General features: G+C 42.4%; 3 protein-coding genes across 5 annotated transcripts in view; 1 reads left to right on the top strand and 2 right to left on the bottom strand.

The window, feature by feature from the left end:
• ahrra (aryl-hydrocarbon receptor repressor a) overlaps positions 1 to 12,575 on the top strand; it is a 57,903-nt gene extending 45,328 nt beyond the window's left edge. Inside the window, exons 5-9 of the mRNA XM_019857493.1 lie at positions 3,124 to 3,213; positions 6,027 to 6,171; positions 6,346 to 6,479; positions 7,798 to 8,003; positions 9,334 to 12,575. Of these exons, the coding sequence (XP_019713052.1) occupies positions 3,124 to 3,213; positions 6,027 to 6,171; positions 6,346 to 6,479; positions 7,798 to 8,003; positions 9,334 to 10,450 (1,692 nt within the window). The 3' untranslated portion in view covers positions 10,451 to 12,575. The remainder of the gene's footprint in view (positions 1 to 3,123; positions 3,214 to 6,026; positions 6,172 to 6,345; positions 6,480 to 7,797; positions 8,004 to 9,333) is intronic.
• Positions 12,576 to 15,208: 2,633 nt separating this feature from the next.
• Positions 15,209 to 19,003, bottom strand: pigm (phosphatidylinositol glycan anchor biosynthesis, class M). 2 transcript variants are annotated; one of them, XM_019857496.1, is made up of 9 exons: positions 18,635 to 19,003; positions 18,169 to 18,342; positions 17,568 to 17,688; positions 17,205 to 17,442; positions 16,807 to 16,910; positions 16,360 to 16,514; positions 16,075 to 16,176; positions 15,756 to 15,935; positions 15,209 to 15,363 (listed from the first exon to the last, which is right to left on the bottom strand). In XM_019857496.1, the coding sequence occupies exons 1-8, from the start codon at positions 18,845 to 18,847 to the stop codon at positions 15,768 to 15,770; spliced, it is 1,275 nt and encodes a 424-aa protein (XP_019713055.1). In that variant the 5' UTR covers positions 18,848 to 19,003; the 3' UTR covers positions 15,209 to 15,363; positions 15,756 to 15,767. The 2 variants fall into 2 exon arrangements, with proteins under 2 accessions (XP_019713055.1, XP_019713054.1); XM_019857495.1 differs by lacking the exon at positions 15,209 to 15,363 and having other exon boundaries at positions 15,571 to 15,935.
• Positions 19,004 to 19,169: 166 nt separating this feature from the next.
• Positions 19,170 to 25,180, bottom strand: LOC109507822 (leukocyte elastase inhibitor-like). Of its 2 annotated transcripts, XM_019857497.1 has the most exons (10): positions 25,050 to 25,180; positions 24,294 to 24,474; positions 23,208 to 23,291; positions 22,127 to 22,264; positions 21,601 to 21,718; positions 21,308 to 21,450; positions 20,635 to 20,712; positions 20,423 to 20,512; positions 20,176 to 20,356; positions 19,170 to 19,921 (listed from the first exon to the last, which is right to left on the bottom strand). In XM_019857497.1, exons 2-10 carry the CDS (start codon positions 24,468 to 24,470, stop codon positions 19,695 to 19,697), a joined length of 1,236 nt encoding a protein of 411 aa, XP_019713056.1. In that variant the 5' UTR covers positions 24,471 to 24,474; positions 25,050 to 25,180; the 3' UTR covers positions 19,170 to 19,694. The 2 variants fall into 2 exon arrangements, with proteins under 2 accessions (XP_019713056.1, XP_019713057.1); XM_019857498.1 differs by lacking the exon at positions 23,208 to 23,291.
• Positions 25,181 to 25,405: the final 225 nt, after the last annotated feature.

The following is a 25,405-nucleotide window of genomic DNA, read 5'->3' as shown; positions in this document are numbered from 1 at the left end:
GGTCCTCAAGTATTTGGCCAGTCGCGGGTTTTTATCATTTCGCCTTTGTGCGCCCCTACAGTGGATCTCAGCAAATATAATGGTTGCAATGTTTGTTGATGATTCGTCTTTTACAAGTCACGACTGTGGAAAAAAAAGCTCATCAAAACAAAGCTGACGGCGATCAGTCAAGTAGTGTGCTTCAAGTTGCCGAGCAAGTCCCAAATCCTAAACTTGGTCACTCGAGTCCTCCACCTCTGCCATGGAGCCATTTCACCAGAGAGTAAATTGCATCGTTTCCAATATTTTGCCCCTTTTATGTAGCTAACTTGGTCACTCGAGTCCTCCACCTCTGCCATGGATAGCCATTTCACCAGAGAGTAAATTGCATCATTTCCAACATTTTGCCCCTCTTATGTAGCTAAAAAATCACACACAGAATTTACATATGAAGGTGTACCTAATGATCTGTCTGGAAGGTAGTGACTCGTCGAGGGGGGCTAATTGCTCTCAAAACATGGCCAAAATATTACGACTGTGAACATTTAGCACTAATTGCACTGTGCGTAGACGGCAGTATTTTTCATCTGAATTAGACTGCCGTCCCATGCCAAAGTGCACGATGGCTGTGATGAATGTGTGTGTTCCCGCTGGCAGAAGGTCTCTATTTTAATCCCGAACCCACCCACGCTGTCTTCATCTGGCTAAATCAAATGGAGCAAGACTACGTTGCCTCTCCTCGCCGGTCTCTCTTGCCTCCAAATCCAGCGGAGAGCCGACATCTAATTTTGGGCTCTGCGTGCGAAGGCCCTCCAAAGAGTTTCAAGGCAAAGCTTTTAGTCTCCCAAGGGCAGTTATGAGAGCCGGGGGCGCCGTAAATTGAAGATATGTTGCAGACGAGCCAAGCAGCAGGTGCCTGTTTCCATTGCTTACGCGCCTCAGTGTGAGAGAGAAGAAAACACACTCGTACGGCAGCCTTGATGGGGAATACAAATATTCAAGTGTATAGACTTATTCCAAGATAAATTGTGTTCTCCAGTCAAGTATCTATGTTGCAGGAGGAAGAAAAATAAAAGCATAAAAAATGAAAGGGTCAGGGTTTGCAAAAGTCCTTTAATGTCCAATGTAGTGTGTGTGTGTGTGTGTGTGTGTGTGTGTGTGTGTGTGTGTGTGTATATATATATATATAGAGAGAGAGAGAGAGAGAGAGAGAGAGAGAGAGAGAGAGAGAGAGAGAGAGAGAAAAAGAGAGAGAGATTTTGCTGTGCATGTGATATTTTTCTTGATTAGTGTGTGAGCTTTTTGGTACATCTGTGTGCAAGAGAGATTTGTGGTGTGTGTGAGGTTTGTGGTAGTGTGCGAGTTTTTTTGGGTGAGATTTTTTAATGTCTGAGTTTTTATGGAGTGAGTGGGTTTCCTTGGTCAGTGTGAGAGGTATGCGGTTGTGTATTTCAGAGTAACAAGAGGTGACCAAAAGTACTCATTCTCTCAAGAAAAGCTACACTGTCAAAAAAATATTGGGTGAACTCAAAATTTCAAAGCAGCAGACTTTGATTTGCAATTTAGGTTGAGCAATTCAACTCAGCGTTTTAAGTTTTGTTGTTGTGAAAACTTTCCTGCATTTCATCACAAAGAAAAATAAGACTTAACAGAACGGTTGTAACCTTTTATTAGGTTTATTAGTTCAATAAGTTATAAGTAAAAAACAACATGCAAGCTGCGCTAACTAACATTGTTGCCGTAAATGTCAGTCATTTATTTTTTTATTAGTTTTTCCAACTTAAATGACTGTTTTAGGCCATAAATACAAGTTGTCTTCTTTTTTTGTAATTGATGCATTGGCTGGCGTGGAGCTATATTTAAAAAATGGGCATGCAAATTGATCAAACGTTCCACGAGTGGGAACTGATGGAAAGCATGACTCCCATGTCGTTAGCGTGAAGGAAGCTGCTTTGCTGAGGCAATCGGATCACTGACACAGAGGCCGACAGAAAATTGTGAGTTCATACACACAACAGGGAAGACCTGCGTAGTCTCGCAGTAAAATAGAGGCGACAGACTCTGGCAGCGGCAGTCACGCAACTCAAGTAGCCTTGCCGTTGTCACGCTATCGCAGCTGCGCGCGGGCTCGCACGCGCACGTGCTCAGTGACACATCTCCTTCCTGCGCTTTCTTCTTCTTCCTCTCCCGCTTGTTTTGCTCAGCTCTCGCCTTACTGCCCATCTGGCTGTACATTGACTGAAGCTTTGCTTTTGGTAAATTATGTTTTCATCAGCGCTCTACGATTGATGATCATATTTGCAGAGCACTTTATGACCACAAAGCGTGCCGCTAGTTTGTTTACCACTAAGCATAACAACATGTTTGGCGGTCTTTGAACATGAGGGATAGCTATCTCATGCTGTGAAAAAGTTAAACTATCACACGGAATCTAAAATTAATATTTTCCGCACAACGTGTAGAATAGAATTGAATAAGCTCATATATGGGACGTTTTCAGGCATGTTGAGGCCACCAAAAATGCAATTCATATCATTAAGCAGAACAATTCCAAGAGGGCCATCACGCAATTTGCTGCTTGGGCTGTCATATTATTTGATTGATCACTAACGGTGTATGAGAAAATTTTATTGGTCATGTGCTGTGTTTGTTGCAACCCTGCGACAGATACTCAGCCATCCAAAAAAAATATTGTTCAATAAATCCCTTTCAAATTAAACTACTTGAAAACTATTTTTAGTTACTTTAATTACAGTTTCTATTTGAGAGTACATTTTCGCTATGTTAGCGGCTATGCTAATTGGTTGAAAGCACACTTTGCTGTATCGTCAAAGAGGAACTATTTGGCATTTGAAATTGTATTTAGGAATCACTTTGACTTCAGCTACATTCAGATTTTGTTCTAGGACAACAGCGCAACAAGTGGAAGTTTGTAAAATTTCACCAAAGGGGGCCAGAAAATGTCTTTCAATTCTGGAACGACTCTTATTACACTGTATCTCACGAAGCTGATCTCTCGATGTGTGCCTTCAGGTCTTTTGTTTTCTGTGTAATTGCTTTCAGAGTGATTAAAAAAAAAAAAAAAAAGACCCAGGTACTGTACAGTGGAATTCTAACGCGCCGTGAATGTGTTTGTGTGTGTAGTCTCTAACAGGATTTGCCCTGGTGGTGAGCAGTGACGGAATGGTCTTTTACGCCTCTTCAACCATTGTGGACTATCTGGGATTCCATCAGGTGGGTTGAACTTTTCTACCATTGTCGAGAACCGTATTGTACACAACCCGCGGAGCATCAAGTTTATCTGATTTACTCTCATCTGACTCTGAAGCAAGTGTCAGACAGAGGTCAGCTCCTCGGCCTGACTCAGCAAGTTCAACCTTCCCCTTTTTTTTGGGTCAATTTCCCCTCCTCCAATCCTCTTTTGCTCTTTTTCATCTCTTGTTTAATGAGCCAGCATAAATTCTGCTAACTCTCTTGAGGGCAGAGTGAACACACCAAATCTTGGCTAAGAGGTCACGGAAAGATGAAGACCTCAGTTCCACTCACAAAGGTCTTGAGTGTGTGCGTGTGTGTCTGTGTCGGTGTGTTGATAAATCCCCAATGGTGATGCTTCCTTCCTCTCCAGTGGCCATATCAAGCCGGTCATTAATTATGGATGATATTCAACATGGCCTCGCCTGCCCCACGATGCTGAAATCTCTTTATAGCCACAAATAAAGTTCCTATCACTTTTTTAAATCCCACATTTTGCTCCCCTGTAGCCTGCACACACACACACACACACACACACACACACACACACACACACACACACACACACACTGCACCAGATTGACATTTTGCAATAGGAATTCTTTCTGCAACGGTGCTTCTACAATAGATTACAAGAAGACATGGGCAATAATCCGCTGCCATGGAATAGACATAAAAACGAAATCAGTGTAAAATAAATCGACACGACACGTGCACGTGTGTGAAAGAAAGTGCTGATGTCAGCAGTGGCCGTCATCGAGTTTGAAAGAATATGGGTTATTTTAAACCCCGCGGTTTTAAGGGCATAACAGTAAAAGTGACACTTACTGTAGATTGATTATTAAAGGACAAGCCCCTTTCATTTTTGATAAAGTTTAAAAACATTAAGACGCTCACGTTCGGTTTTGTTTCTGTGTTGAATCTTCTTTGGCCAAATTAAGTCAAAACTTCTTTTATATGGAACATGTTCATGTTTGTGTATTACGCTTTGATTGGAAAAAAAAAATGAGAACCGTAAGCGAAGCGATGAAAATTGCTTATTTTCTCAGCCACTCACCCCCACATATCGGTCGAGCCCCCACTAAGCCCCAGGAGAGAAAAAAAATCATCACACCATGGGTGCTAAAAGAAGTATGAATGTCAATTTTCATGCCAAGAGACCTCTAACTAAACATTAAGTCATGAGCACGTAAAAACTATTTACAACACATGGAAGTGGTGCCTTGTTGTAAAATTGTGGCTGTACGTTGTAAGTTACTGTTGCCGTGGTATAGCATAGACATTTATGGGTTTTCTTTTTTTGTTCAGCCCCACGTAACGATTTCCAAAGGCTCAACAACGACATGATTAGTATTTGGGCAGCAAGGAGGTTTAGCGGTTGGCACGTCTGCCTCACTTTTCTGAAGTTCCGGGTGTGAATATCAGCTGCCGGCGGGGCAGTTTTCCTCACTATTTCTCATTCATCTAAGAATAAATGGATGGACATTTCAGATATAGAAACAGTTTCTCATTCTCTCTTATTATGTCGCCTTGTTGTGAAGCGGTGCCGAAAAGCATCCCGGCATGCCGACCACTTAAGTGCGGTTAGCTTTTATGATCATCAGAGGCAGGAAATCACTGTTTATGTTTTCCAAAACGTCAACATGACAATGCAAATCGAGTCGTCAGAGTTCACAAAGCCCCCAAAACAGGTCCCCCCGTCGGGAGATAGAAGTGCGGTTGACACTGAACAGTTGATCCTTCGCGACCAACCCAATGAGTCTTTTCAAGTGCCCACAGACCATCGTGTTGTATTTCAGACAACTGTCGACAAAAACATTCCCACAGACTCTCTCACAACAATTTTTTTTGTTTTGTTTTCAAGTCCCATAGTTTGCTTTGACAACATGTCATGTAATCTGGCGCCCACAATTGTAGTCAGAGGGGACACTTATCCCTAATATACCACAGCGAAGTAACAGACATAGTAACACCACAAAAGAAGACAAGGAATCCTCCAACGGCCTTTGATGGTATTTGTTACAGCCGCGGTTATCCTTTGAAGGGCTGCAAAATTATCACGTCTTTTCCTTTTCTTTCCTCTTTCTTTTCCTCACTCGGTTTTTTGAGCATAAACAAAAGTCACTCGATCCATCTGGTGTCTACCGGACTGCCGGTAGGGTACCAAACCGCAGGATGAGGCGCGCGCCGAGGAGAGGCAGACGATCAAAAGCCCTCGCGTGCCACCAGTGTGGAATTGGGCACAGGGGAGGAGGCGGAGAGGGAAGAGGAGAAGGTTGAACATGCTAGTGAGGAATCTGTCAGGGAATGACAGAAAGCAAAGCAATTGCTGGAAAAGAAAAAAAGAGAGCGATGACGAGAGCGGGCTGGAGTCTGACTCAGTGTGTGTGTGTGTGTGTGTGTGTGTGGATAGGGAGGGTTAGCTGGACCGGACTGCTGTTCGGGAGCTGGTGTCACGCGATGTTTGACAAACACAGCTGCCCTCATTGGCCCTGCAGCTGCCCTCAACTCTAACTGTACTTTTAAAAGGCTGTGCAATTCTGTGACTTGCACCGACTTTGTTTGCACTGCGCGAACCAAGTTAAAATGGCAAAAGTGCTCTGGGCCTCATGAGAGGCGAATTCTTCGCGGCATTGAGTGTAATCCTCCCGCCAAAACGGCACCTACCACACATAGAAACAATTTCATCATCACAAGTACTGTACTTGAGATGAATTATTTAAGAGTTATGTCATGGGCTTTTTTTTTTTTTTTTTTTATGTTCAGTATAATAAGCCATTGTGTCTTCCTTCTAGACTGATGTGATGCACCAGAACGTGTTTGACTACATCCACATAGATGACCGCCAGGAGTTCCGAAGCCAGCTCCACTGGGCCATGTGCCCTCGGCAACACCAGGGGGCATCAGCACATCAGGACGCCCAGCTCGCTGCAGGGACCGGTAGGCGATTTCTTGCAGAAGGAATCATCAGGAATTATCTACCTCGGCTCAAATTTCGATTCCATCCATCACTTAAATAACGCAATGAAATCCATATCCATTCCTCTTTGACTCGGTCTCATTTTGAAACCTTCCAAAAAGAAATCAACACGCGCTCTGGTTTTGCATTTTAAGGTGACGAGTTTGTGGTGAGCAGCCTGTTCCACTCTCCAGAGGCGGGGGGCATTCCTCCTGAGCTCTCCTGCTTTCTCAACAGATGTTTCATAGCAAGGGTCCGATGCCTGTTGGACAGCACATCTGGATTCCTGGTGAGTGACACGAAGCACCGCGCCTGCTAAACTGCACGGTAACTCGCAAACCCAGTCATAAAAACGCTCCTGGATGAGATTCAGGTGAATAAAAATAATATGATGCATCTGCAGCAGAAAATGTTCTTTTACCGACGTCTGTTCGTTTGCTGTAATGTAGAATTGCCGAGCTAAGAGTTTAGATCAGTGGGTAGACACGGCGATGGCTTCTTCAAGACACCGGTTCATGTTGTATCTCATAGCCTTGAAATGGAGATGCAGTGGAAAAGTGCTGGAGGTCAGAATATGGCTTTAGACCATTTTATCAGGGTCAGCAGAGTTTACCAAGTCCATTCTGGTTGACATTGGCACACAATGGAAACTCTCCATGGCAATTTTCTGTACTGGAAACATTTGGAGCGCTACGGTGAGCCAATGTTTAGGAATGTTTTCCTCATCAGTCCAAATGATTGCAGCAAAGACACAAATGAGTCATGCGTGATCAATCATCGCAAGACTTGAAAATGAATTGTATTCCCAACAGTGGTTGACTAGAGCCACGGTAGCGGTAAAGCTCTGTGGATGGTCCATCCAGTCTGACTGCGCCACCATGTTGATACTGCCCAGGAACATCTCAAAATGCATTCCATAAAACTGGAAAGTTGGAAATTCCTAATCTACTGTTGGAACAGAAAAAAAAAACCCCGGTATTGCATCACAGTTCAAGTTTCCTGCTCGCAAAGTTTGGATGATGCGGACTTCACTCAGATGAAAAAATTGGACAATCTCACAAGCCTATTGTAAATGCAAACCATGTTTCCATTTTGACTTAAAAACAAACAACCAAATAAACAAACCAAACTTTTTTTTTTTTTCTGGGATGAGATTTGGCAGTTTGGTTGTGTGTAGGCTCCTTTGTGGTACACGGAGAATGCCATTTCCCATTATTCTTTGTACTGGCCGACTTGCAGCAAGACATCAACACATGTTCCCTTTGACTAACTAACCACCGGACAAACGATCAAAACACGACACTGCAGCCATATTATGCTTGCAGTATCCAGTAGCAGAAGAAGACCATTCCTTTATAAGCAGAAAAAAAACTTGAAAGGTCTGTGCTGCCATTAATTTGAACCTGGAAATCATTCCAATTTCCATTTTATTTTGAACCTCCACAAGAAAGTCCTTATTGCGTAGTCCTTACAGACTGAGACACTGCTGCCCTCATAATGATGATCAATGCAAAAGAAGCACATAATCATAGACCTGCCTAAAAGTATGACTTTTAGATGTGCTCTGATGTTCAAACCGCTAAATCCTTCCTGTCTCCTGCCTCCAGACAATGCAGTTTCAGGGTCGGCTGAAGTTTCTCCAAGGACAGAAAAAGAAGTCCGCCTCCGGGGCTCCGCTTCCTCCCCAGCTGGCTCTCTTCTGCATAGCTGTACCCCTTTTACTGCCCTCCATTACCGAAATGAAAATGAAGAACATGTTAATGCGAGGAAAGAACAAGAGCGGAGGAGGGATTATCTCGGCACTAGAGCACGGGTAAGAGTTACCCAAGTGTACATTTGAACATTCAAAGGGCTTCATGCTGTTTATTAATATGACCAATGAGTATCTTAGCGGGGGTGTTGGAATTAAAGGTCAAGCTTTCAACACTAACTTGATGTCCGAGCTCCACTTTCACATATCCTGATTTTTTATTTTTTTTTAAATACATTCTGGCAAATTATTTTGACTCCTGTAAAATAACACAATTTGCAACGTATGCTCAAGCTAAAGGTCATCGTGTCTTTGTGACATAATCTTGTTAATGCCTGAAGTCCCCTGCTTCAATGCAGATGACTTTATAATTACAAAGTTTCATTGTTGAACAGTCCATGATGCGTCACCATGTGGACAAGTGGTACAGAAAATGGATGGATCAAACATGAACCTCCCACAAGAATTTGCCCATTTCAAAATGTGTTGCTCTCTCCAGTCAAAATTACAAGACCGTTTATTATTAAGCATGCACGAAAAACTGGACAAATATACAGAAAACATAATATTAAGGAATTAAATAGCGCAATATAATTCTCATAGACAACATAAACATATACACAAATAAAAAATAACCCCCATTTGCCATATACGCTTGTTAAAATTCACTACATGGGCCTGCTAATGCACTAGTATGCTAACAATATTATGCTAGCGGACAACCGGTAGCATGATAGAGGTCGAACGATAGCTTACTACTTCCAACAGTAAGAATGCAAATTATTGCAAATGTAAAACATGTAAAATGTAAAATAGCTTCTTCCAGATAAGTTGAGAATTTGATTCTGTTTATTAGATTGTACTGCATTAATCCACAAACATGCACGCCTGGCCATCACTGATCTAGTGGTTGAGGATGTTTATTCTGTTTTCAATTTTCCGACACGACTCTCGGAAAAGATGAGTCACATTTTGAATGACTCTCTCAGTGAACTTCTGTGAACTAAAATTCGGCATTTGTCCTTTGAGTCATTCACGTTTTGGTTGAGAGTGACACCAAGTCACAGTGTCGGAGGCCAAAAAAGATACTTGGATTATTTTTACGGAATGATTTTTCTTCTGATTCCAAGAGAGAATCGAGAGAAGACGATATTTAAAAAAATCTATTTTTATACCGTACATACTGGAGTATCTGTGTGTTAGATATGTGCCTTTAAGAGGCGGGGCCTTGTGGGGTGGAGGGAGGTTGGCAAGTTGTCTCAAGCTACAGCGTGCAAGTGTCTTGGGGTGAGCCGTGGCTGACAGCAGGTCCTTGTGTTGTGCCTTGTTTGTGTTGAATTGTATTTCATCCTTTACTCTTTAAACGTATTTTTCATGCTGTCCTGCCTTACAGAGATCGAGGGGAACACCTCCGAAGGCATTCCTTCAGTGGAGGAATGGGCGACGTAACAGACCCTCTCCTGCTCTCCTGTCCAGCCGCTGTTGGCACCCAGAGGGGCCAGCACACTCCCTGGACCCCACTCACCAAAGATAACCTCAAGTTCCGCCCTGATGGCTACTACAACCAGGAAGAGCCCCTCAATTTCTGCAAGTCATCAATGTCTTCCCATAAGGGCCTCGGTCCGGGCCTGGGGAGCGCTTGGCCCCTGCGACCAAACTCGGGGCACCTCAGAGCGGGCCAAGGGGTTGGCTACATCCCAACTAACCGCTTAAACAAGGCCGGCCAATACGGGAAGCCATACCGCCTTTCCCCGAGCTGCCATAGCGGCAGGAATGGCGAGGTGTTTGTGTCGAAACTCTATGGGAGCCTGCAGATTCCCGCGGACCCGGACGCCTACTGCGTGGATTTAGTCAAGAGTGAGAACGGCTACGGCGAATGCTACGACGGCCATTTGATGCCGCCTATCAAAGTAGAGCACGACTCCGACTCGGAGAACGGCTGCGATCCGTTCGGGCGACCCTGGGCGCATCGGGATCCGGACGCGATCGACCGTCGCTATGGTAACGGGGCGTACGATCAGAGCACCGGCGTCCAGCTCAAATCCGAGGCGGATTACTACGATCTGCAGTACTCGCCCTGTCAACGGGGCAAAGCGGGGATCAGCCCACCGTACAACAGCGGCAACTATCAGAACTATGCAGTGAACAACAGCGGACGTTTGTTAAAATGTGACAAAGACTTGGCTAATAACAACGACAACAGTCAGTTTAGCCCCCATAGACTCTCTCACTCCCAGTGCAGTAATCAATCGGTCAACCTCATTGACTCTCACGTCTACCAACAGGAGCCTCAAAAGCCCTACATGCACCAGGACTTTGACAAGCACGGCACTTACGAGTTCAAAGGTCACGGGCTGATCCATTCCATCAAAAGGGAGCCCATTGACTCCCCGCCGTGGTCTGAGGGCGGCCATGACATGAGCCAGCCCATGATGGTTGCTCCAAGGAACATTATGTCATGTGTGAGCACGGGGCATCACAAATCCAGCCCTTACGTTTATATGCCCTAAAAAAGTGAGTTGCGCATCACCCGCTCTCATTGACCACACACACACACACACACACACACACACACACACACACACACACACACACACACACACACACACGCGCACACACACACAAATGTAGTGTAGTGTTCCTGTTGTCTGACACATACCAGCATAAAATGCAAAACGTCAACATTCTTCCATTTGCCGAAGAGGTGACAAGCGAGGCTCAGGTTCTAAGTGTTAGTGTTGTGACAATCAAAAACTGAATCCAATTGATGACTTTTTATCCTTTGCAGGTTTTCCAAGCACTTTGGCATTTAGTGACAATGAGTCGGATAATGTCCAGACGTACCATTTATTTCACGTGTCGTGCATACCCATTGTTTGACGTTTTCGCTGTGATGTTGTCAACCAATTTGGATTCGGTCCGCAGCAGATGACTCACCTCTGCCACCATTCACCTCTGTTTTTCTATCCGAATGTGCTCGAAGATCTCTGGACCTTAGTGGTAGTTTTGCATGTTTTAGCACTTTAACTACAAATCGCCCACAAATGAAGAACACTGGGTTTGCTTATATGCATTACAGCAACGCGCTACACAAGCTTGCAAAGACATGCAGTTAATACATGTTGGATCATTGGAGAATAGTTCCAAAATATTAAGCGGGACCTCTGAGGTCAAACGCAATCATTTCTGAGATGCTGGTCGACTTTGTTTACATTTACACCCTCTTCCCATGGAAAAGAATCGAACTAGTAAACTACTGCGGTGTACTCGTAACATTACTAGTTCCAACTAGTAGGCATTTGTCACACACTAGCCTGCTGGACACTGTAAAACAAAAAAACTCACTGTTAAAAAAATAATAATAAAAAAGTGAGGTCAAAATTTCACGGAATACGAACTTTGATAAAAATTTTACGTTGAGCTATTCAACTAAATATTTCAAGTCATGCTGAAACAGTCATTTAATTAAGTTGTTCCACCTTAATTAAATGACTGTTTTAGCCCCCCCACCATTTTTTTTTTAACAGTGTCAGTTTCCAAATCCAAACAAATGAAAAGTGGACCAGCATCCCACAAAACAGGAACCCGACAGTATTGTTGACTCTACATGATGCAATTTGCAGTTGACTGACCAAAACATGTGAAAGTGGAATTCTGTTACAGCTTTAAATAATTTTCACTACACTTGGTTAACAAATAAAACTGCCTATTGGTAGGATTGAAGTGCATTAGAAAAGCCATAAACACAAAACGGTAATTTGGCTCTGAGTTAAAGGGTGCTAATTGGCACCCTTTTCAAAACATCCGTCATTGAACACGTGATGGTCACTGCGAGTGTCAAAAAAGACGGCGAAAGGGCTCAACAAGCACATTGTCAATGGTGGAAGTTTTCTGAACTCAAGTTAGTTTCAAGTGAAGGAGCAGGTCCTCTGTTGTTGACATTTTAGTCTTCTGTCAAAGCGCACAGTAGCATCTTGACCTTAGAAATGTTATCGTTTCATATTTTCATGTCACAACTTACGTTGTACAGTTTAGTGTTCACTGAAGATCAGCATTTCATTGCAGACTTGACACAATCTTTTTTTTTTCCTTTCCTGTTGATGATGTGGTTCGGTCAGACAACAGACGTGGTCTTCACAATCCATGTTTTTGCACAATGAAACGAAAAGCACCAAATTAACGCGACGTCACAGCCCCAGTTCGGTGGCGTTGCTGTGGTAGCTTCAAAAATTGCACTACTGAGAGTAGTTCAGTTGAAGTTATTCTTATTGTTTTTCTTTGAATTAGTAAACACACATACACGTGTACATTGTGTCACTGTTCTGAATTCGTCTTGCTCAATGTGTGTGCTCATTTCAATAAATGTTTGATGATTCATATTTATTGTAAGGCAAAAGTGTCTAATTTAAAAGCTGCAGTTTGAAGGCTTTTCTCTTTGTGTAAGGTCAATCCATGTGGCATTTTCTTGCTACCATTTTGATAACTGTTAAAGAGAAAAAGAAAATGCCCTACTTGTTCCATTGAGTAGGTAGCTGCAAAGTAGTGAACACGGTGTAAATATGCAATGTCTTCCAATGTTTCTACGTGTTTTTGCAAATGAGACTTATCTATTAAAAGACTTCTTTATATGGAAAAGCATGGCGGCTGTCTTGTTCTTTTAAACTGAGATATGATTTGTGGTTCGACATGTTCAATTTGCAACATGTAACAATTAGGGCAAAATTTTAACAAAATCGCAAGATAGACAATACAAGTGGTGGAATTAATAATGCTATAGAGGAATGTGGGAGGAAACAGGAGAACCCGGAGAAAACCCACGCAGGCACGAGGAGAACATGCAAACTCCACACAGGAAGGCCGGAGCTGGAATCGAACCCTGCACCGCTGCACTGTGAGGCGGGCGTGCTAACCAGTCGACTGCCGTGCCGCCCTCAACACCAAAATGTTGAACCAAATCATTTAATTTCGTCTCACAAAAGGCCGCTCGCTTCATGCTAAGGCATAATGAGAAATACCATCGCTGGCTGGACAGACGACTATGAGCTTGGAAATGGCGGCCCACGATGCACTTGGAGTGATCACCACTATAAATGCGGTTTTATCAGCCATGGGCAAGATTTCTTCCAAGAAGGGGGCCCGAAAACTTTTCTTGATGCAAAGACTCATTAATGTATTCATGAATTACACATTTTCATGGGGGTGAAGGGAGGGGGGGTCCGCTGTATATTTTTCAAACAAATAAGTATTCAAATCAAATTTTCATATGATGACATTAAATGCACACATGCAGTAGTTTTACATGCAATACACATCAAACCTCGTCTTGCATGGAGGCATGAACAGCACTTTTACAAATTCAATCATGTCTTCCCATGAAAGAAACTCTTTAGTTCCAGCTCTGGCCTATTTAGTGGCTTTTGAATTTTTCAAGTTGGCGAAATGTGGTCTCATTCTTCAGATTTGTGCCTCTATCAATAATGAATAGTGGCCGGAAGACAATACGGAGTATCTGTAGCCACGTATCTGTCTGATAAATGAGCTGTTAAGTTGTCCTGTATATGACGGCTTCAAAGACTCTTCTGCGTGTGTGTGTGTGTGTGTGTGTGTGTGTGTGTGTGTGTGTGTGTGTATGTGTATATATATATGAGGTGTAAATGTAACTTAGGGGAGTAAGTAACATGTCTGTGCTGGTCACAGGAAGTGCACACGTCACTGTTGAAATGTCATCAGCATGCTCGTACTGCATGCGGATTAAGTAACAGGTAGACAACGTTTCTGAGATTCCCAGGCGTTCAACCGTACCGCCGTTTTGAAAATCAGACGGATGACCAGAGTGATCAAAGTTTGAAATTTGGATTCAACAAGTTGAAACTGTCTTGTGTCATGTTTTTGTTTTGTTTTGTTACTTCAGTCTTATCCTTGTCGGGCTTCATTTACTCGTATGTCAAATCTGTGTTACCCATTGAGATGTCATTACTGGACAGTTTTCTGGATGTGGCCTTCAAAGGGAAAACGTTTGGATGAACAAAAACTCTTTCAGGCATCCATTCTTGGTAATACTGAGAGGCTGGTCATGCCCAGTATGGAAAAAAAAATGTTGAATTGGTAGCTTTATTACATGTCGCTTGGCATGAAGAAACAGAAGTGGAATAGTAAAAGTGACATGATACCAAACTCATTCTGACACATTATTCTCCGCTAAACTGACTGCATTCCCGAAGACACTCTTTAGCATGAATGAGCCCTTTTTTATATGTTACGAAACAAACACCGCCGTGTGTATCACATGGACTACATATGCAACACAGTCGCCTTTATGAGGGAGAAACGAGCATGCAAATATCACTTGTAGGTTTTTGTTTGACTTTAATTTACTGATGTGATTAAGAAAGGCGTGCGGGGCGAGGGGGGTGCTAAAAGGCTAAGTTTAAATGTTTTATAATAAGGCACGCAACCGTCCATACATCACGCCAACCCAACGACACTGGTTCTAAACAGGGATGATGGGGGGGTAGGAGAAGCATGGGAGAGGAGTGGCAAAGACCAATCAAGAGAGAGGAGCAAAACGTGTTAAGGCAAAGTGTGTGATGCTTGTTGTCGACTGTATACGTTTGTGTGTGTAGTCCGAGACCTATAATCCCATACCATGCAAGGTTGCGTGACTGTTCATGCCCACTCTTTGCTGCTTTGCACACCATTTGTCCTAATTGGTCACACCCACTCCCTGTGTTTGTGTGTGTATCTCTCTCTCGCTCTCTCACACGCACACACGTATGCATATAGGCAGATGTAGCAATGCACATCATATCCACAGACACAACAACATCCCCCTCTCTCCCTGATGACAATGAGGCGAATCCTTGAGGGTATGTCACAGACATGACATGTACGCCTATGCATATTAACATGCACATATACACACAGCCGACTCAACATATGGGGGACCGTCACGCAATCCACCAACCCCCAAACAAACCTGTAAACTCATGAACACGGACCGCTACGTTTTGTCTCAACGGCACGCGACACATTTGGTCATGTCGGCGTTGGTTTCGACCAATGAAAGAAACTAACGATGGCAATAGGTTGGGGAAAAGTGGGCCATTTCTTTTATTTTTGATGGCAACGATAGGCTCATCAACAAGCTCTGCAGAAGCCTGACAACGATCATTTGAATCATTGTGTTGGTGGAGGCAGACATCTTAAACATGCAGCAAAAAAAAAAAAAAAAACAATACGATAATGACAAACATGATGCGTTTTTTTTTTTTGGTTTTGTTTTAATGACTCTTACGATGTAAGTGCTCGATGGTGCAGGGATGCTACATGCACACCAGAGCAGCCTTTGCATGTCAGGTTTATGAGCATGTGTATGGTAAGAAGGAGCCGCTGCAATCAATTGGTGTTTTCGTGGGTCTCACACCTGAAGGAGTGTTTACCGGAGGTTACGTCAGGATATGCGACCAATCCGCAAACAAAGGCTGCCGCCTAGTGGACAAGGGTGCGCATTGCATAGATCTCAAATACCCTACTTGTGGTCACATTTTTGGAATTGTTTTTAACAAACACACACACACACGCACGCACACACACACACACACACACACACACACACACACACACACACACACACAGACTGAATATGTAATTCCAGGACAGTTTAAGGTTTGGATGGACGTTACCGATTGGATTTTTTTTTTTTTTATGTGCACATACAATTTTTGCGATTTTCGAATAAGACATAATTTAGATGAGAAAACAAGCAAAAACATGTTCTCATAGTGAAGCTCCAGTCACAGTGAAATCTTCTTGCACACTTACGTGTAGTTATTCAAACTTCCGTCTCTTCGCATTCACTTTTGGCTCATAATGCACAATGAGCTGCACCAAGATGAAGCAGTTAACGATCAGAAAGAGCAGTCCGGCGAACCAGATGAACAGGAAGGTGTTGTAGCCCTCAAACTCCAGGAAATAAGCCGGGACCAACCATACAGCCTAATGATGAGAAGATATTAAAAATAGCTTTTAGTTAACCCATGCATTTTATAACCAAACTAATTCATTAGGTTGGTACACTGTTCAGTTGAGTAAATGAAAAAAACTCCGACAGACATTTAATAATCTAAATATTTACCTGTCCAGCAAACCAGAGGAGCAGAAGTCCCAATCCTTGTTTCATCGAGAGACTCAAATAAGGAATGACCAGAGGAAGGAGACTCAGGTACCATAGGAAGTACTACACACACACACACACACACACACACACACACACACACACACACACACACACACACACAAAAAAAGTCATGCATATATCATGCAGTCTTTGCTACTCTGGAAACAAGGAAATTTAATAAGACAGCGGGAATATATCAAGCCCCGCCCCCAAGACATATGGTCATAAGTTTGACCTCTATACCTGTGATGTGCAGACTTTGTTGAAAGTGACAAAGATGGCCGTGTGTAGGAAACAGCAAAAGGTCAGGTCACGATGAAAAGCCCATGACGTTACCAACAGGAGCATTAACTGTGGAAGGAATGCGGCCAGCCCAAGCCACTGGCTCCACTTGCTGTCTGCAAAACATAACAACTGTTTAATTGCCCCCCTCCGAAAAAAAAAATTAACTGTTCAATGTTGCAGCACGTTTTGCACAACTTCCTCTTAATTTTGCCGTTCAGCTCCTTGCTGATGCACAACTTGTGCAAAAAGTACTGGAACATGAAACAGTCATTCAAAATGTTTAAAGAGGGTCAAATCATTCTAACTTCACCGGTAAAGGTTATCGTGCATTTTGGGTCCTGAAATTTCACCTCACGAACTTTTTGTGTTTCGTTTCAAATGAATTCATGCCAGATTAATAAATACCTGCAGTAAGGTAGAGCATGTAGAAGTATGGAGAGAAGTTATGCCGAATATCTCTTCTGGTTAGATGATACAAGTACGTCTCGTGAAGGAATGCCCAGCCATACCTGAAACAAGTTCATCTGTACTTGAGGTACACCCATGCAGCTGTGATTTGAATTATTTATAGAATACGAATGTACAGTACTCCCTAGAATCAACAACATACTGAAGAGTGCTTCTAAAATTTTGGTTGGGCTATTGAGCCAGGAGAGGAAAAATAAATGTCTCTCGGTATGATAACAGTGAAAATATGTGAACATAAGCACTATGATGGAGCTTTTTGTATTAATAACGGTGAACAACTTTTTTGTATGACATGCCTGACCACCATTTTACATCACTTTGGTTGTTGCTCTTACATGTGATAGAAAAGTGCTGTGAGACCACAAAAAAGACCTCCGGCCACACTTGCGAAAGAGAACAACTCCCTGTTGAAGAAACTTCCCAAGAAGTCAATTACGCTCCTCCACTTATTTTGGTCTCTTTTAATGTATGGCGTGCGAAGAGTCAGAACAATAGGTAGCGCATATGTGATGGGGTAGATCTTCATATGAACAGACAGGCCATAGAGCAGTGCTGCCCACGTCATGCGTCGACCTATGACACAGAAGACAGAAACTATTTTTTATGAAGCACTGGGTATGAAGACAAATGAGATGTGATTCGTCAATCTGAACACGACCCATCCACCAATTTTCTGAAGTGTATATCCATAAAGTTACCCTCTATACAGAGAAGAGTCGCCAGCACCAAAGCGGCCAGGATGGACTCTGCATTCCCTCGGCTGGAAACTCCCATTGGCAGGGGGTTGAGCAGCCACAGTGAACAAACCCGTCGTGCCGTCTGTTCATCAAATCCGCCAAAATAAGAAACACATTGTAACACCTCAAAAGTTGACTATCGGTGAGGTTATTCAGATCTAGTCAGATTAAGGGGTTATTTCTGTGTTTAAATGGAGCACTTCTAATTTGGTTTTGTTTTATGTGTCAGTTTCACAGTCAACAGTGAGAAACAGTCTGAAGCAAGCATGCTTTGATGCTTATTTGGAGAACTGTGCAAGAGAGTCATTTTTCATTTTCAATTTTACGGCAAAAGAGTGAGAACAGACTTTTACTTTTAAAACGTGTATTGTCTTTAGTTGAAATGTGTTAAAAGCATGTGACTTGTGAATACTTTTTAAAATGGTCTGTCTCTATTGAGGCTTTCTGAAACACATCTTCTGTGGCAAATGGGTTCACTGGTCTCACTTATTTTGATCATAGACGTTATCAAAATTGTTATGCTCATGATCATTTTCCGCATACATACTGCCAGTAAACACACCTCAGAGCCAAGACCTCGTAGGCAAAGGATTCTGTAGATCAGCAGTCCGGACAGCACATCACATAGGATGAAAAAGAGCTTGCCAAACACCATGTGGATATAAATGTTCGGAGTCAGCAGCCAGGCCAACAGAGGCGTGTATCGATAGGTTGCTCTGTTGTACGGGGACTCGCTCTGGGAACACATTTGATTTATCATGTACTGTATTAGAATGATGACAGCAGAATAGCAAAGAATTAATGTCATTCTAAAATGCTTTGTATTCCAAAATTAGAGTGCCCTTTTGTAGAATATTTTTTTAAATGTTTTTAGTTTATATAGAAAAAAAGTGAGACAAAGGACTGCATGGGAATGGAGACGTAAACAAATCTATTCTGCATGTAAGACACAACTATTATATCTGTGTGCAGTATAATCATATTGCCCTAACAATCCCATCTAAAACTGTGACAGAATATAAGGCTACCTTAGTAGTGAACCTCGCAGCATCCGTGAAGACGTGATAGTCAATGTCAGTGTATTTCACTACCATGGTCCTGTCGTGGAAATCTCCGTAAGCGACCAAGGCAAGACGCATTGCAAAAGAAGCCGTGAAGAGAACATGTTTCTCTGTCAGTTTGGATATTAGCCTCTCCATCGCTTCTAAACAGAAAGTGCGTACGGTGCTCGACATTCGCATATGCTCGGTACGATAGCCAAACAGTGCCCAACTAGTGGACCATATGGTGTCTTATTAAATTGCACACGACTCGATGGACATTTTGCGGTCACGTTGCATGTTAACATTCTCGAATTTTTCACCAAACATTTGTTTCCGGAAATAAAGCAGAAGTGACATCATAGGCTTGGACTAACCCTCGTTACGTTTTGAGCGCCCCCATGTGTTCAGGAGGGAAACGGCGTTTCAGTTCACAACAGTATTGTACTCGAAGTAGAAGTACATTTTTGAAAAACCAACACTGGTAAACGTATAAATTGTGTGTAAATGACAACAGTAGGTATTTTGTGTTTTCAAACAGACTTTTATTGCATACATAAAGGATTATGTATCGACAATATAGAATAGTTGAGCGGTTGATATTTCCATGTTTACTTTAGTTAATTATTGCAAACTGTACAGCAGTGTACATTCCTAATAGGGATTACAACATCACACAGGTGCTGATAATGTATCTTTATCTCATTATTCTCTTTGGTTTCATACAATGAATGGAGTGATGGGGATTAGACAATAAAATTTGTTTTCCTAACGCTCTAGGAAGGTTGAATTTAGAATATGTGCAAAGTATACGCAGTACAGAACGGTAGTGGAAGGCACCTGGCACCAAAGGCTCGGCTGTTAGAATATTGGCTGTTTTGTTATGCTTTTGCTGCTAATCTTGCTGGTAACACCAGCAAGCCCAGCGCAAAACAAAAAAAATTAAAACCCATGCTGGTCCATACTGTTTTTTTTTTGTTTTTGTTTTTTTTTTTAAGCAGGGAACCATGCTAGAGATTAAAAAGTTTGCAGTGAAGCACGAAAATGCTCAAACAGGGGAGCAATATCGGCCAGCAAAAAGGACACTCATTGACGCGTTGTGTCGAATGAAGAAGAGGAAGGGGTGGTCCGCGATGAATCTGGGTGTTATCGGAGCACAGCGCAACATCATGATGGCAACAGACGCGGCGGCAGCCTCGGTTCCCTCCTCGTTCACCTCGACAAAAGCCTTGTGGACGAATTTTGACAAGACCAGGTCATTGGCAGGTGACATGCCTGAAAACAGAAGAGAAAGACAGTCACAACAGAGAACATATTTTATGTGGTTTAGGCTTGGGTTCAATCCAACATTGCAAATGGATGTAAGGTCCCCAACAGCCTCTGAAGGTAAATTCCTCTAAATGGGGACATCTGAAGGCACTGCCGTTTATGTTTTAAGCAGGACTACAAAGGATCAGACCAGAGATCATAATTAAATGCCAGTTTTTGGATCGTGACAGTGATTCTGATTTTCCAGGCACAAGTCCTACCAGAAAAATCACTTCTGCCCCTGTCGAAGGCATCCACCATTCCCATGCTGACCAAGACATTCTTCATGTCATACTTCTCCTCCATCTTGAATCGAGGTAGGCCAACCTGGACCTCGACTACATCCATCATATCAGGACGGGTCCACTCCATGAAGTTGTTATAGGTCAGGTTCTTTTCTATCTGTGATCAATGTGAAATCAAGTTTAAATCTGTTCATCACAAAGCGAACAGCTTTGTGTGTCTTACCTCACTCAGACCCGTTGAATTGTCGTTTATATCAGTGGGTAGAAAGATGAGCATGCTGAGCTCCTTCCCTACATAAGGCATCTCCAAGACCTGCTCAAGAGAAATTTTTGTTTGTTTGTTTGTTTTTTCACTATGTGTGTTTTGCTTTAATTGCCACAAAGATAGTATGAAACGTCTGTGTTGTTGTTTTGGGTGGAAAAAGATCATAGTACCTGGCAGTTGATATCAGGAATGAAGGTGAGGGGGAATTTGGATTTCTGGTGCATCATCTTCACTGGTTTGGTGTCATTCTAAAAAGAACAGCAATGAAGATCATGAGTTATCACATGCCCCGTCTTGTAGTTACCATTTTGCTCTTGAGGAGACAACAATGAACTAAATTAATATAAAAAATAAATTCAGTGGCTGCTTACTGAAAAATGTCCATTTATTTTTCCCAATGAATCGGATTGTTTTTTGAATGCAAATACTGTCACTAAATATCAGTGCAATTTTGCTGCACTAGTTCCTTTTTTTTTTTTTTTTGCGCATGAGCCTTGGTTGTTGAAACTGTTCAAACAACTCAGAGCAAAGTTCATCCTCCTTTTTGTTCCATTGTGTCAGACTAAATCAGTGGTTTGTCCACATGGGCGCGCCTACTATTATGCAAGGTGAAATTTGACACGTCTGACCCCAACTCTGCCACTTTGTGAAGTTCCAACTCCGATGAGTGAATGAATTTTATGTCCTTGTGTATGTACTAGGCTTTTAACAAATGGGTGGAGGTGTGGAGCACAACAAAGAAACCAGGAAGGAAAAGAAAACATTGCAGCTCACAACAGTTTCAAATAAGTTCCCATTTTTCTGCTAACTGAGTCAGTATTTCATCTCCAGAATGTGCGTTACCTTGCTGATCCTAAATTTGGCATCCTGTGTTGAGGTCTCCTTAAATTTTTTGTCCCAGTTGCCTTTAAAGTAGATGGCATTGACCAGCACCAGCCTGGTCATGCTGTCCAACACACCCTGGACCAGTACATCCTTAATTTTACCTGGTAAGCGACAATGAGAAGGGCCACACAGTGGCACCCGGTGAGTTCAACAGTGTGTACTACTCCTTTTTTTAGGTAATCGATAAAGGGGTAAAAGAAAGATTAATCAAGAGGAAAGAGTTAGTCTGTGTAAGTGTGTGTAAACTCCACCTTGTGTCTCCTTCTCGACCCATTGGTTGATGTTGAGCCTGGCTCCCTCATGGTTACCGATAAAGTCCACAGACTCCAGCTCAGCTTTGTAGTGCTTCCTTGTTTCTGCTAGGAAACGCTGAAACCATGAAGATTTTTTGTTTTATTTTTATCACCATGATGACCATTAATGACAATACCAATTTTATTCGGGACACTTGCAAACTCTATCGAGATCCAGTCCAAAGGCCTGTATCAAGAATGCCGCCCTGACAGAGACGATGCACAATTTTGACTGTCACAGAGCCATTATTAAATTGTGCACATTTGTTAACGTAATAGAAGAGGAATGTTTGGCTGGGAGTCACCTCCCTCTTCCTTCCTTCATTCACTCACACACACACACACACACACACACCCAAAAAAAAAAATAAAAAGTAAGATTTGGGTCTGTAACTCTTATTATTATATATTATTCCCTTTCACTCACATTTGCATGAACAAAACCTGACTTCTTCAAGAAGGAGCTGCAGGCTGCGACACATACCTCAACAAACTGGTAAGACTGCTCCCCGTACAGTCTGTTGGCAACACTGAGGGCGTACTGCGCGTCTGGTTTGTTCAGCTCAGCCAGCAGTTTGGCAAAGCTGGCATGAACTTCATCCTGGCCTTTGGTTTGCAGACACTGTGGACCAACAGAGCAACGGGTCAGACAGTAACATGGGTGATTGTCCAATTAATAAGTGAATAGCCATGTACCTACGTTGACCTGCAAACACGATCAAAATCAATGGTTAGAGATGAAAAGATAGGAAACCTTGACACAGATACAAGCACATGCAATGCCACCACCAAGTTGTTATTTTTGCTTTTTAAGCCCTCGTGTACATGGGGGGAGGGTTTTCAAAAGCATTATATTTGTGAGTTAGACCCCTTTGCACAGTACATACTGCTAGATTCCGAAACGGGCACTTTGCGAATAAACAATGAGGACAACGATCAATCCTGCGATTGACTGGAGACCAGTTCAGGGTGTCCCCCGCCTATTGCCCAAAGACAGCTGTGATAGGCTTCAGCCCCGCGACCCTTGTGAGGATAAGCGGATCAGAAAATGGATGGATGGATGGATGGATGCATGGATGGAAAACTATCAATTAGCTGAGGAATGCTGCCCAGAGGAGCTGGCAAAGCACGGGCCTGCATGCATTTACCTCAACTTCCTGAAGTGGGTCTTCTTTCGTGGCGAATGAATCCCTCCTAACAAAACTATCAACGTTTTTTTTTTTTTTTTTTGTGTGTGTGTGTGTGTATGGTGCAATTGTTAAAACCCAGAAATATGTTTCTCACCAAAATGTAGTTCTAAGCAGCCACACCAGGAAGAAACCATGAAAGAAAAAGATAGTGTCTCACTCTTTCACATTACGCAACACCATTGGGTGTGGAGCCCTGGAAAAGCCAAAGTATAACGTATGACAAATGAAATTGCTCCCTTATGCAAGACTGACCGACAAGCAGTGCTTTCCTATCTCTACGGATTCACCCTGTTTCAACCAACACCACCCAGGCCAGCAGTTAGTAAAGTGTTCCACATGCTTCCAATATTCTAGTTGCTTTGTATATGTTACCACCTTTGGCAGAAACATGGACTGGACTTGTTGCATTTGCATTTGCATTGGCTCTGGCCGTGCCTCTCGCTCAGTGAAATTGAGAACCTGCGGGGTGCAAGTGGTATTGTTCATTGAGTTAGATATCAAGATGCGCGTGCAAGGTATGATAATTCAATTCTTCCGCAAAGTTGCAAGGTATGAAATTCCTCCGGATAGGTTTGTGTAGTATTTAGGTCTGCAGCCCCACAAATATTTCGTTCAACTCTGTTTCATAACTATAATCATTAATTCAGCTATTGGTCCACTAACTGTTCATACGCTTCTTATAGAGCTAGCATTATTTTTTTGCTGTTTGCCATTCACATTTTGCAAAGGTGTCAAAAGGAGAGTTATTTTTCTTTTCAGTCAAATAAAATTCAAAGTTTAAAATGCTCAGATGCCAGATTCTTGTCATGCAAGAAAATTACAACAGCTGAATTTTATTTGGGGTTCACCAGAGGCACTTTTACGAGAGTTTGGATGAGACTGGTTAATTCTGTTGCAAATGTTGCTCAAAACAAGGGGTTGTGCCACTGCAAACTTATGTAACCCTGAGCTTGCATTTCTGTGTCCATCCCTATTACACATGAGTGCCAACTGCAACCACCAATAAAAACACATTTCTAAATTAATGAAAGGTGTCAAGTCTCTGCTGAATGCCGAATGTTTCTAAACACTGTTTGCAGTCATGTACACACACGCATAAACAGTGCATCCAGCACCTATGAGCGATCAGGGTGTGCCTTTACTTTGGCAATCCTTTTGTAAAAATCACACTTGGTATTTGCAGAATCAAGTTTCAACCCACATTCCAACTAATGCTACTGAATAGATCACTCTGTTGCTTTCAGGACAGGGCCGACATTCTGCCAATAGTGACATTAGGAAATGAGGGAGTTTTTTTGACAGTGAAACATTGCCAATATTTGGCATACTATCCTTTAACATCCATAAAAATCAAGAGGACCAGTGCAAGAATATATTGCTAATATTAGTTCAAGTCCTGTAATACTGCAGTCTTATCGTAAAAAAAGCATCTGCATGCTTGTGTGCGTGCATGTCTACTACCTCTGACATCTGTGCAGCTGTGTTGCCCCCCGATCCGAGCATCACCATAGCCAGGGCTGAAGAGATGCTTAAGGGGGAAAGGAAGATATTTGCAGTCTTGTCATCATCGCCCAATTTTTTCAGCAAATCGAGAGAGAAGTTGGTGTTAGCCTTGGAAAGAGGGGTAGATGACGCCATGTGTCTGAAAAAAACAACAACAAAAATGCATAAAACAAACCATTATTTCAAGATTTTTGTTATACAGTTGCGATTTTCTGTTAAATACTCTAGTCTAGACTCCAGATGTTCACCTGAGATAAACTTTACTGGTAGCACACACTATTATTTTATCCATGGCAAAATACAGTTCTGGGGAGAAAAGGGAGGAGACCACTGCAAGAGTTCAACGGTGAAACAATGTAAAAATAAAAGGACTTCAAACTCAAAGATGGACTTTGAGGCAAATGCTGCTTGCTGTATTCGTTCGCAATCATACATAGGTTGAGAGAATATGATATTCACCGCTGATATTTACTTACATGGCAGTTTGCATAAACTGATCATTTTGCAATGGCACCGTGTGCATACTCCCTCAGAGCTGCAAATTTACCTGCACTTTTCACACCGTGTCTTATTTTTGATGACTTGTTGAAAAATTAACCAACTCGCTGGATAAAATTCGAGCTACAGCACAGTACTGTACAGTATGTATATAACTAATAGAACGCTTGCTGTGAATAAAGTAGAAATTCGTTCACAAGTCAATGAATTACTTACTGACAGACGCGTTTCTTCAAGCAGTCAGTAAACGCAGAGACGGCGGCAGTCAAGTGTTTAAAATACAATCTTTTTTTTTTTTTTTTTTTACACTGACACGCCCAGAAACTGCCCGAAAAGCAGCTTCCGCATTGATGACGTAATCACGGAAGCGGAAAGGAAACAATCCGGCGCAAAACTCCGTTGTAATCTTGCCAAAAAACGAAGACAAAAACCAAACTGTTTTTATTAGTGACAGAAAACATATGTAAAGAAAAGATAGCGATCTGTTATCATTATTTGAATTAAAAAAATTGTGGGGTGACTGTGAAACTTTGGTCTGATGTTCGGCGCAAAAACTAAAGGGAAAAATAAAC

This window comes from Hippocampus comes, unplaced genomic scaffold (assembly GCF_001891065.2).
Source record: "Hippocampus comes isolate QL1 unplaced genomic scaffold, H_comes_QL1_v1.1 scaffold293, whole genome shotgun sequence".
NCBI classification, from domain to species: Eukaryota; Metazoa; Chordata; class Actinopteri; order Syngnathiformes; family Syngnathidae; genus Hippocampus; species Hippocampus comes.
Note: the sequence above shows the minus strand (reverse complement) of the source record. Positions and strands in the feature narration are given on the sequence as shown.

Excerpts from the sequence above, each read along its gene's own strand:
- pigm (XM_019857496.1), bottom strand. The coding sequence starts at position 18,847 with ATGCGAATGTCGAGCACCGTACGCACTTTCTGTTTAGAAGCGATGGAG. Across the intron at positions 17,689-18,168 it reads TACGAGGTCTTGGCTCTGAG|ACGGCACGACGGGTTTGTTC; the intron begins GTGTGTTTACTG and ends TTTGATGAACAG. Across the intron at positions 16,911-17,204 it reads ACAGCACTTTTCTATCACAT|GTATGGCTGGGCATTCCTTC; the intron begins GTAAGAGCAACA and ends AACTTGTTTCAG.
- LOC109507822 (XM_019857497.1), bottom strand. The coding sequence starts at position 24,470 with ATGGCGTCATCTACCCCTCTTTCCAAGGCTAACACCAACTTCTCTCTC. Across the intron at positions 22,265-23,207 it reads AGTCCATGTTTCTGCCAAAG|TGTCTGCAAACCAAAGGCCA; the intron begins GTGGTAACATAT and ends GTTGGTCCACAG. Across the intron at positions 20,713-21,307 it reads CCAAATTTAGGATCAGCAAG|AATGACACCAAACCAGTGAA; the intron begins GTAACGCACATT and ends TGTTCTTTTTAG.